Source organism: Pteronotus mesoamericanus, unplaced genomic scaffold (genome assembly GCF_021234165.1).
Source record: "Pteronotus mesoamericanus isolate MK-2021 breed Mesoamerican mustached bat unplaced genomic scaffold, CSHL_Meso_final contig_1230, whole genome shotgun sequence".
Taxonomy (NCBI): domain Eukaryota; kingdom Metazoa; phylum Chordata; class Mammalia; order Chiroptera; family Mormoopidae; genus Pteronotus; species Pteronotus mesoamericanus.
The window spans coordinates 73,522-85,851 of NW_026555050.1; the positions used below are offsets into that span (position 1 = coordinate 73,522).

General features: G+C 38.9%; 1 protein-coding gene across 3 annotated transcripts in view; it reads left to right on the forward strand.

The window, feature by feature from the left end:
• The window catches only part of RAB3GAP1 (RAB3 GTPase activating protein catalytic subunit 1), a 105,586-nt gene that overhangs the window by 62,168 nt on the left and 31,088 nt on the right, over positions 1 to 12,330 (forward strand). For all 3 annotated transcript variants that reach the window (XM_054587758.1, XM_054587743.1, XM_054587751.1), the window contains 2 exons: positions 581 to 635; positions 888 to 1,259. In XM_054587758.1, coding sequence (XP_054443733.1) covers positions 581 to 635; positions 888 to 1,259 — 427 coding nt within the window. The remainder of the gene's footprint in view (positions 1 to 580; positions 636 to 887; positions 1,260 to 12,330) is intronic.

Below are 12,330 nucleotides of genomic sequence, written 5' to 3' on the forward strand. Positions count from 1 at the left end.
CTGCTCATCTGCCTTTGTTTTTCCCTGACATGTAGAGATTCATCATATGAGTAGTATAAAATGGCGACTAATCCAAAAATGTTTATCTTTTGTCATTTGTCAACCTCTACTTAGGTAGAATCTCTCTTTGCTGATTACTGGGAATTTAGAGGTTTAGAATTAGAGGCAGTCTAGGCAAAAGAGAGGTAGAAATTGATGTTTTTTATATTATGAATCCACTATAATAATTGCGCGCTGAAAACATAGTTTAATCTATTTTATATGTATGCTAGCTACTTCCTGGGATGGATTTAAAGATATTTGTTCATGTTAAGTTTCTTTTAGCATGGGAGCTCTCATTAGTTTATTATTATGCTTTGAAATATCTATTATATTTGATGTTGGTGACTTGTGAGCTAGGAGAATAAAATAAATTTTGATCTTTTAATCTTATTTGCTCCATTTCAGCTATCTTATCTATGTAGCTCTAGTTTTGATTTCTTAACAACATCACAGAAATTTGTGTTAGTATAAAAATTATGCATACCCAGAGCAATTTTACTGAAAATAATCTTTCTTTTCCTACTACTTTATTTGATAGATTAGCAAGCGGACCCCCAGATCTAAGATGTTGTTTACTACATCAGAAACTACAGGTAAAGATTTTCCAATGACCATATATAATTGTGGTCTTGAGTCAATTGGAGCTTAGTTCTAATGCTAAATTTTGTAAATAGTGTAAATTATAGGCTATTCTATTTCTGCTGCTGTAAGTTACTTAAAGTCACTGTAAGTCACAACAAGGTCTAGGGAAAGGGTGGAAAATGAAAATTAAATATTCAAGCAATGGATAGATTTTGATTTTATTATAACTAATTAAAATATATATATATTTCTGTTTCCTTAAGATGTTAAATTGTTGCATTGAAAGAAAGAAGGCACGTGATGAGGGGAGAAAGATAAGTACTTCAAATAATGTAACCAATACATATCCAGGGGATGCTGGAAAACATGGAGACCAGTTGGGGCCAGATAATCTAAAAGATACGGATAAAGAAAAGGGAGAGGTAGGAAAATCTTGGGATTCTTGGAGTGATAGCGAAGAAGAATTTTTTGAATGTCTAAGTGATACTGAAGAACTTAAGGGAAATGGACAAGAGAGTGGCAAGAAAGGAGGACTTAAGGAGATGGCAAATTTAAAGGCAGAAGGACGACTCCATCAGCATGGGAAACTTATATTGCTACATAATGGAGAACCTCTCTACATTCCAGTAACCCAGGTAGGACATGGACTGGTCCTTTAAGTTTTAATTTAAAAAAATTTTGTTGTTTATATCACTTCACCTTATTAGGAGATGATTGCTTTGGGTAGGGGCAATTCTTTAAACAGCCTGTGTTCAATGATCTTAGGTTTGAAATCTAAATAAACTGTAGGGGTTTTTAGGTCTATCATTTTTGATATTGAGAAATGTTTTGAAGTGTAAGTAGATAGTATAGTTCGTTATTTATAAGGTGATCTGTTGTTCCTTAAACTGAGTGGTAAGTACTCAAATGTTTTTAGTTGTTTTATTTTTTAATTATATTTTATTGATTATGCTATTACAGTTGTCTAAATTTTTTCCCCTTTGCCTCCCTCCACCCAGTATTCCCCTTCCCTCCAGCATTTCCCCCCCCTTAGTTCATGTCCATAGGTCATACATGTAAGTTCATGTAAGTACTCCATTACCTATACTGTTCTTAACATCCCCCTGTCTATTCTGTACCTACCAATTTGTGCTTCTTAATCTCTCTACCTTTCCCCCAATTGTCTCCCTTCCCCCTCCAAAAGATCTCCATATCTATGATTTTGTTCCTATTCTTCATCTTTTTTTAAGTCTGTTATTTGAATTCAGTTATCGATAGTTGTGAATTTATTGCCATTTTAATGTTCATCGTTTTGATCTTCTTTTTCTTATATAATTCCCTTTAGCATTTAATATAATAATGGCTTGTTGATGATGAACTCCTTTAGTTTTACCTTGTCTAGGAGGCACTTTTTCTGCCCTTCCATTCTAAATGATAGCTTTGCTGGATAGAATAATCTTGGTTGTAGATCCTTGCTTTTCATCATTTTGAGTACTTCTTGCCAGTCCCTTCTTGCCTGCAAAGTTTCTTTTGAGAAATCAGCTGATAGTCTTATGGGAACTCCTTTGTAGGTAATTGTCGGCTTTTCTCTTGCTGCTCTTAAGATTCTCTCTTTATCTTTTTTTTTTTTTTAAGATTTCATGTACTTATTTTCAGAGAGATGGGAAGGGAGGGAGAGAGGGAGAGAATCATCAATGAGTGGTTACCTCTCGCACACCTCCCATTGGGGACCTGGCCCGCAAACCCAGGCATGTGCCCTGACTGGGAACCTAACTGGCAACCCTTTGGTTCACAGGCCAGCACCCAGTCCACTGAGCCACATCAGCCAGGGCAAGATTCTCTTTTTATCTTTAACCTTTGGCATTTTGATTATGAGGTGTCTTGGTGTGGTCCTTTTTGGGTCCAACTTGTTTGGGACTCTCTGTGCTTCGTGGATTTGTATGTCTTATTTCCTTCACCAAATTAGGGAAGTTTTCTTTCATTATTTGTTCAAATAAGTTTTCAATTTCTTGCTCTTCCTCTTCTCCTTCTGGTACACCTGTGATTCAGATGCTGGTACATTTAAAGATATCCCACAGGTTCCTAAACCTATCTTCTTTTTTTTGAGGGGGTTTTTTTCTGCTGTTCTGATTGAATGCTTTTTCCCTCCATGTGTTCCAAATTGTTGATTTGATTCTCTGCTACATCTCCACTGCTGGTTCCCTGTAGATTTTTCTTTATTTCACTTAATGCAACCTTCATTTCTGCCTGGGTCTTTTTTTATGGCAAGTACCCAACTAGTTTCCTGGAGCATCCTGATAACCAGTTTTGAACTGCGCGTCTGATAGGTTGTTTATCTCCATTTCATTTAGTTCTTTCTCTGGAGTTTTATTCTGTTCTTTCATTTGGGCCGTATTTCTTTGACTCCCTGTCTTAGTGCACCTGTTAGGTTGTATGGAGTGGAGCCTTAGGTAATCGCCAGGGCAGGGCAACCTGTGTCACTGCTCTGTTCCTCTGTGTGGGGGAGGACTCACAGAGGAGACAGTACTGCTGCCTGGGCTCTGGAGGTTTATCTGAGAGGAAGCTGTCTCCCCACTCGCACTTTACTTTCTCCCCATATACTACTGGTGCCCTTCTAACTGTTGCCCTGGTGCTGAATCCCAGAGTGGGTGGGTCTGCATGAGTCCTAAGTCTGTTGCGGGCCTTTTAAGAGGACCAAGTTTCATCTGCTGCCCCACCCCCTATCGGTTTTACAGCGAGAAGTTATAGGGACCTATCTTCCTGGCACTGGGACCATGGTCTGGGTAGTCTGGACTGGGGCTGCGATCTCCCGCTCCTGAGGTATCCCTCCTGTTTTTTATTTACCACATGTGTATGTGGGACTGCCCATTCCTGTCTCCACACCTCTCTGCACCACTTCGCTTCTCCATGCCTCTCCTGCACCTCTCTGCCCGTCCTACCCATCGGGATGAATGTGGCGTCTTTAAATCCTTGGTTGTTGGACTTCCACACAGGTTGATTTTCTGACAATTCTGGGTGATACTAGTTTTGTAGTGTAGCTATATTTTTTTGCTACAGTTGTGCACAGAAGAAAGGCATGTTTACCTACACCTCCATCTTGACTGGAAGTCTCCTAAGTACTCAGTTGTCTTAAAAAAAAAAATCCAAAAATTTGGAGGAGAAAAAAAAGTAAAAATCCTTTAATTATATAATTAGTTTTTATCAGTTCAAAAGTGTAGTTTGAGGCCACTTTACACCATGAGGAAGTAGAAGAGCAACAACTCAACACCTAAGGAAAACTAATAATTATTGTTAGGTTGTTTTTACCTAAGCTATAAATGAATACATTTTATTGTGAAACACTCTCTAGACAGTATGAAAGCCACCGCACACTAATTCAACTCTTATTCCTAGAAGTAATCACTGTTACTGGTATGGGTTATAATATTTCATATCTATTCTATACAATGATGCACATATATATGTGTGCATATGATACATAGTTTTGTGAATTTTTTTTTAAATGTGTGCATTGGTGTTAAACTTTCTGTGTAACCTAATATGTCTTGAAGATCCTTCCATGTAGATCTGCTTCATTTCTTTAGTTGCTATGTAATATTCCATGCCGTGGAACAGCCATAGTTTTTTTTCTTAATGCACAATATATATTATTTGCAAGCTTTTGCTGCTACAGTGCTACATTATAAATTCTTGGTAGTTTTTTTGCATATTTGGTGTTCAGATATGACTATCCCTGAGGAAGAAAATGAGACATGGAATTGCTATATATACAGATAGATATATGTTATAAAATCCCTCTTCAAAAAGGCTTCAGATATTTTACACTTCTGTCAATAATGAATATAGGAGTAAGAGAATATCATTTCTTCTCCAACTTTCCTTTCTCACTTTCTCCCACCCACAATTATGTATTGAGTGCCTAATGTATGCCAACCACTGTTCTAAACCTTATGAATTTAGTAATAAATTAGACAGTAAGGTTCTTGTACTCATGGTACTTTATTCATATTTTATTTAATTTTTAAAAATAATTGACATACCCAGTCATATAAATTTTTGCCAATATACTAAGCAAAAGTAGTATCTCAATGTTTTATATAGATTGTAAAAATCTCAGATTTTTGATGAATCTAAGCATCTTTTAATATGGTTATTGGCCATCCTTTCCTATAACTTGCCTACCATTTTTCTTTAAGTTGCTATCCTGTTCTTATTGATTTATGAGTCCTTCATAGTTTAGATATAAATCCTGTTACATGTTATATACGTTTTCTCCTAGTCATTTTAAGATATATATTTACTTTGTTGTTGAATTATAAATTTTTTAAATTAATTAATGTATTTTTCCAAATACATTTGTCTCTGCCTTCCCCCCCACCACTTTCCCCTGCCCCCCATCTCCATGAATCCTTCCCCACTTTGGTTTTGTCCATGAGTCCTTGCTATATGTTCCTTGACTTGCCCCTTCCTTTCCTATTGCCCCTGCCAACCCCTCCCTCCTTCCCTCTTGTCTCTGTTGGTTTCTTTTTCTTTCACTGTTGCTGGTCTTATTTTCCTTGCATCTTTGTTTTTGTTGGTTAGGTTCCGCTTATTGGTGGGATCATATGGTATTTGTCTTTCGCCCCTTGGCTTATTCCGCTTAGCATAATGCTCTCTAGTTCCATCCATGCTGTCGCGAAGTGTAGTGGTTCTTTTTTTCTGTCTGCTGCGTAGTATTCCATTGTGTAAATGTACCATAATTTTTTGATCCAATCATCTACTGATGGGCATTTAGGTTGCTTCCAGCACTTGGCTATTGTAAATTGTGCTGCTATGAACATTGGGGTCCATAGGTCCTTCTGAATTGGTGTTTTGGGATTCTTAGGGTATAGTCCCAGCAAGGGAATCACTGGGTCAAAAGGCAGTTCCATTTTCAGCTTTTTGAGGAAATTCACACTCCTTTCCACAATGACTACACCAGTCTGCATTCCCACCAACAGTGTACTAGGGTTCCCTTTTCTCCACAGCCGCGCCAGCACCCATTGTTTGTTGATCTGTTTATGATGGCCATTCTGACCTGTATGCAGTGGTATGTCATTGCGGTTTTGATCTGCATTTCTCTGATGGCTAGTGATCCCGAGCATCCTTTCAAATGTCTCTGGGACCTCTGTATCTCTTCCATGGAAAAGCGTCTGCCCAGGTCCTTTGCCCATTTTTTGATTGGATCATTTGTCTTCTTGGAGTGGAGTCGAGTGAGTTCTTTACATATTTTGGAGATCAAACCCCTACTGATGTATCATCAGCAAATATATTTTCCCATACGGTTGACTCCTTTTTCATTCTGCTGATGTTTTCTTTAGCCATGCAGAAGCTTCTTATTTTCATGAGGTCCCACTTGTTTATCCTTTCCTTTATGTCCCTTGCTTTAGGAGACATATCGGTGAAAAAATTGCTGCCTGGGATATCTGAGAGTTTCCTGCCAATGTTCTCCTCTAGGACTTTTATGGTGTTGCAACTTCTATTTCAGTCTTTTATCCATCTTGAGTTTATTTTTGTGCATGGTGCCAGCTGATGATCAAATTTCACTTCTTTGCATGTAGCTGTCCAGCTCTCCCAGCACCATTTGTTGAAGAAGCTATTTTTACTCCACTTTATGCCTCTGCCCCCTTTGTGAAATATTAGTTGCCCATATAGCCCTGGGCTTCTTTCTGGGCTTTCTATTCTGTTCCTCTGGTCTATGGGTCTGTTCTTGTGCCAGTACCAGATTGTTTTGCGTATAGTGGCTTTGTAATATAGTTTGATATCTAGTATTGCGATCCCTCCTACTTTGTTTTTCTTTCTCCAAATTGCTGCGGCTATTCGGGGTCGTTTATGGTTCCATATAAATTTTTGAAATGTCTGTTCTATTTCTGTGAAATACGTCATTGGTATCTTAAAAGGAATTGCGTTGAATCTATAAATTGCTTTGGGTAGTATGGACATTTTGATGATATTAATTCTTCCAATCCATGAGCATGGTATATGCTTCCATTTATTGGTGTCTTCCTTAATTTCTTTCTTCAGTGTTGTATAGTTTTCTGCGTACAGGTCTTTTACCTCCTTGGTTAAATTTATTCCTAGATATTTCATTTTTCTTGTTACTATATCGAATGGTATTTTTTTTTCTGATTTCTTCTTCTATTTCAAATGGTGTACAAAAATACCTTTGATTTCTGAATATTGACTTCATATCCTGCTGTTTTTCCAAATTCACTTATTAGGTTGAGGAGTTTTTTGGTAGAGTCTACAGGGTTCTCTATGTACACCATCATGTCATCTGCAAACAATGATAGTTTTCCTTCCTCCTTTCCTATTTGGATGCCTTTTATTTCTTTTTCTTGTCTGACCGCTGTGGCTAGGACTACCAGTACCATGTTGAAGAGAAGTGGTGAAAGCAGACATCCTTGTCATGTTCCCTATCTTAGTGGGAAAGCTTTCAGTTTTTGCCTGTTGAATATGATATTGGTTGTAGGTTTTTCTATGACCTAATTAATATGGCCTTAATTACATTGAGGAATGCCCTAATTATTCCCAATTTGCTGAGTGCTTTGATCATAAATGGGTGTTGTACCTTATCGAATGCTTTTTCTGCATCTATCAAGATGATCACGTGGTTTTTGTCTGTCATTTTATTTATGTGATGTATTACGTTTATTGATTTGCGTATATTGAACCATCCCTGCATCCCTGGGATGAATCCCACTTGATCATGGTGGATAATCCTTTCAATGTATTGCTGTATGTGGTTTGCCAATATTTTGTTGAGGATTTTAGGGTCTATGTTCATCAGCGAAATTGGCCTGTAGTTTTATTTCTTTGTAGGGTCTTTATCTGGTTTTGGGATTAGGGTGATGCTGGCCTCATAAAAAGAGTCTGGGAGTCTTTCATCCTCTTGGATTTTTTGGAATAGTCTGAGAAGAACCGGGGTTAGCTCTTCCTTAAATGTTTTGTAAAATTCTCCTGTGAAACCATCCAGCCCAGGGCTTTTGTGTGCTGGGAGTTTCTTGATTACTGCTTCAATTTGCCCAGCTGTTATAGGTCTGTTCAAGCTTTCTGTTTCTTCCTCCTTCAGTGTTGGAAGATTATACTTTTCTAGAAATTTGTCCATTTCATCAAGGTTTTCAAATTTCTTGGCATAAAATTGTTCATAGTTATTTCTTAAAATCCTTTGTATTTCTGTGGTATCAGTTGTTATTTCTCCTCTTTCGTTTCTGATATTATTTATTTGGGTCCTCTCCCTTTTTGTCTTGATGAGTCTGCTTAAAGCCTTGTCGATTTTATTTATCTTTTCAAAGAACCAGCTCCTGGCTTGGTTGATCCTTTGAATTGTTCTTTTTGTCTCTATGTCATTCAGTTCTGCTCTTATCTTGATTATCTCCTTCCTTTTCCTTGCTCTGGGATTTATTTGTTGTTGTTTCTCCAATTCTTGAAGTTGTAGTGTTAGGTCTTTTATTTGAAATGTTTCTATCTTTTTAAGGTAAGCCTGTATTGCTATGAACTTCCCTCTCAGGACTGCCTTTGCTGTGTCCCATAGGTTTTGGACTGTTGTATGTTCATTTTCATTTGTTTCCAGAAATGTTTTAATTTCTTCTCTTATCTCATTATTGACCCATTCATTTTATAATAGTCTACTGTTCAGTCTCCATGAGTTTGCAAGTTTTTGAAGTCTCTCTTTGAGGTTGATTTCCAGCTTCAAGCCCTTGTGGTCCGAGAAAAAGCTTGGTATTATTTCAATTTTCCTGAATTTGCTGAAGCTTGCTTTGTGTCCTATCATGTGGTCTATCTTTGAAAAACTTCCATGTGCATTTGAAAAGTATGTGTATTTTTCTTCTTTGGGATGTAAGGTTCTATATGTGTCAGTTAAGTCCATTTGATTCAGTTTGTCATTTAGCTCTACAATATCCTTGTTGATATTTTGTTTGGAACATCTGTCCATTTTTGACAATGGGGTGTTAAAATCCCCTACTATCAGTGTGTTACTGTCTATATCATTTCTGAAGTCATCCAAGATTTTCCTTATATATTTGGGTGCTCCTATGTTGGGTGCATATAAATTTACAATGTTTATGTCTTCTTGAAAGATTCTTCCTTTAAGTAGTATAAAGTGTCCCTATGTGTCTCTTTTTATGGCCTTTGTTTTGAAATCTGTTTCGTCTGATATACGTATTGCTACCCCTGCTTTCTTCTCTTGCCCATTTGCCTGGAATATTTTTTTCCATTCCTTTACTTTCAATCTGTGTAGGTCTTCTGCTCTGAGGTGGGTCTCTTGTAGGCAGCATATGTGTGGGTCTTGTTTTCTTATCCATTCAGCTATGCTGTCTTTTGATTGGGGTATTTAGTCCATTTACATTGAGAGTTATTACTGATAGAAACCTATTCATTTTTCCTCTTTGTACCTGTGTTTTTCTTTTCCTCATTCTTTTTCTTCTTTTCCTCATTCTTTTTCTTCATCTTCTTAAACGAGCCCCTTTAGCATTTCTTGTCGTGCTCGTTTGGTGGACACGTATTCTTTTAGCCTTCCTTTGTCTGGGAAACTCCTTATTTCACTGTCTTTTAATTGATAGCCTTGCTGGGTAGAGCAGCCTTGGTTGTAGGCCCTTGCTTTTCATGACTTGGAATATTTGTTGCCATTCCCTTCTGGCTTGTGTTTCTGTTGAGAAATCAGCTCTTAGCCATATCCAGGGCTCCCTTGTATGTTACTCCCTGTTTCTCCCTTGCTGCCTTGAGGATTTTCTCTTTGTCTTTGATATTTTCCATTTTAATGATGATATGTCTTGGAGTAGGCCTTCTTTGGTCCCTCTTGAGTGAGGCCCTCTGTGCTTCCTGGATCCATGAGACCTTTTCTCTCCTCAAATTGGGGAAATTTTCCATCATTACTTTTTCAAAGAGGTTCTCTATCCCTTGCTCCTCTTCTCCTTCTGGTATCCCTATTATGCAGATATTATTGTTTCAGGTTGTCCTGCATTTCCCTCAATGCCTCGTCTTGCTTTTTGAGTCTTTTTTCCATCTCTTGTTCTTTCTGGGAGCTTTTTTCTACCTTGTCCTCCATCTCACTGATTCGATCCTCGGCTTCATCTAGCCTGCTTTTGATTCCTTCTACTGTGTTCTTCAATTCAGAAATGGTATTCTTCATATCCTCTTGTGTCTTCTTGATAGTTTCTATGTCCTTTTCCAGGCTGATATAGTTTGCTGGAAGATCCTGATAGTTTCTCTGCAGTTTCTCATAGTTATCTTTGAGCTGGCTGAGCTCATTGAGCTTCCTTAGAGCCATTGTTTTGAATTCAATATCTGATAGTTCCCTTGCCTCTATTTCATTGAGCTCTCTCTGTGGGATTCCACCTTTCCTTCATTTGGGGGGGAATTTTTTTTCTTCCCATTTTTGTGAGAGTCTTGTTTGTTTGTTTGTTTGTTTGTTTGCTTCTGCTTCAATTGATCCATCTAGATTTCCTGACTTTGTGGATTAAACTTCCATGGTAGTAGGTGGGTCTTTTTATTTATTTGTTTTTTCTTTACTTTTCTTTCTGGTTCTGCTTCTGATGATGTCAGTTTTTGACCCTATCTGAACTTGGGCTGTTTGTTTGAGCCTTCTAGGAATCTACTGTCTGTGTCTGTCTCCTGTGATTGTCAATCTGTTCACTCTGTCCTCGTCTGTCAGGCTTAGGCACCACAGGGCGGAGCAGTGCCTCCTGATGGTGGGACTATGGTCCTCTTTAAGCTGTTGTCACTCAGAGGAGTAGTCTGCCTGAGCGAGATGAGGATCATGCACTAGGGAAGAGTTAGCACCAGGACTCCCCAACGCCTCTGTCTCCAGTCTCTCCTCAGGGGTTTCTGGGCAGTTCTGTGACCCTTTTGCCCGAGATCCGCTATTTCTGCGGACCGCGTTGTATTCGGGGGCCGTCTGGCTCCTGTGTGCCGCTTCTGCCTCTTTTGGGGCACAGCCTGCCTGCGCAAAATGGAGACTACAGAATGGGGACGGAGTGGAGACTCGCCAGTTCCTCCTCCCGTTCTTTCCCCAGCGCCTCCGTCTTCAGTCTCTCCTCTAGGCTCTCTATGAAGATGTGTGTCCCTTTTGGCCAGGGATCCTCTATTTCTTCCAGCTACTCTGCACTCAGCCCCCCAGCTCACATGCGTACAAGCTATGTGCAGAGCACACAAAAGGCAGGTTAATTGATTCCGTTATGCCTGGGCGAGGTGGTAGCTGCAGAGTGGGAGATGAGTAATCACCGGGGTCCACCAGACACTGTCTCAGTTCTCTTCACAAAGTTTTCCTCACCAGTCTTTCCTCAGGCACCAGCCCACTCTGCTGCCGCCTCTACCCGGAGATCAAGGAAGGCAGCTGCCACTGCAAATTTTTGCGTTGGCCCTTTAAATGTATCTTTGCTTCTGCAACCGCCTGTCTCTGGCAGAGTGCCCCTAAGCTTTTAGGGGTTGCGTTTTGTCTGTGTGTTTTCCTGTTTTCAGCTGCTGTAGTCTAAGGGTCCCTGTTTATGGTTCAGACCCTATTCTCAGGGGGATCCAACTGGCCATTTCAATGTCCCTCTGGTGCTAGTGCCCGTAGGCACCCAGTCCACCCTCTTGAGCCTCTCCTGCACTTCTCAGCCGTTCAGATGTGTGAAAGTTGATTCCACTGTCTGTCTGCAGCTCCAAGGCTCCTCTCCCTCTATCGTTCCATTGTTTTCCAGGTGATTTCTCCACTATTTAGTCACAATTCCACTTTGGTCTTGGGAGGGGGTCTGCTTGACTCCCATTCACTCCTCCACCATCTTTTTTTCTCCATTTTTGGGGTATTCTTGCCTCAAATGCATAACCTCCTGCCTCCGCTCAGTGGCGTCTGGGTTCCTGCATAGCTAACGATCTTGCCACCACTTTGAGAGACATCTGAATTATAAATTAATATATAAAATATATAAATCTTAAGTGTATAGCTTGGTCATTTTTTTTTAAATAGATTTTGTTTATTTATTTTTAGGGAAGGGAAAAGAGGGAAAAAGATGGAAAGAAGCATCAATGTGTGGTTGCCTCTCGCACACTGCACTCCCTGCTGGGGACCTGGTCCACAACCCAGGCATGTGCCCAGGTTGTTATTTAACAATCCATGTAACTACCACCTAGATCAAAATATAGAAAATTCCATCATTCTAGAACAGTACTGATCTACCGAACTTTTTGTGAAGATGAAAATGTACATTTTCTATTTCTGCTGTCCGGTACTATAGCCCTTATCCATATATGGCCATCAAGTGCTTGAAATGTGGCTGATGCTACTGAATAACTCAATTTTTTATTTTATTTAAATTTTAATAGCAAGGTGTATTGGATAGCATAACCCAGTACTCCCCTCCAGGTAACTCTTTTTCTAACTTTTATCACTGTGGTCAGTTTTGTTAGTTTTTGAAGCTCATAAATGGAATCATACATTATGTACTTCTGTGTTGAGCTTTTTTTATTTAACTACTGTCTGTGAGATTCATCTGTGTTGCTGTATGTATTGATATGGCATGTTTATTACTTTGTAGTATATTATATGAATATGCCATAATTTGCTTATCTGTTCACCTGTTGCTGGAATTTGAGTTGTTTACAGTTTGAATTATTATAAAAAAAATGAATACTCTTATATGGTGAACACAGGCACTTTCTTTTGGAGATATTTCTAAGAGTAAAATTGTTGGGTTATATGGTAGAAATATGTTTTGGCTGTAGTAGATA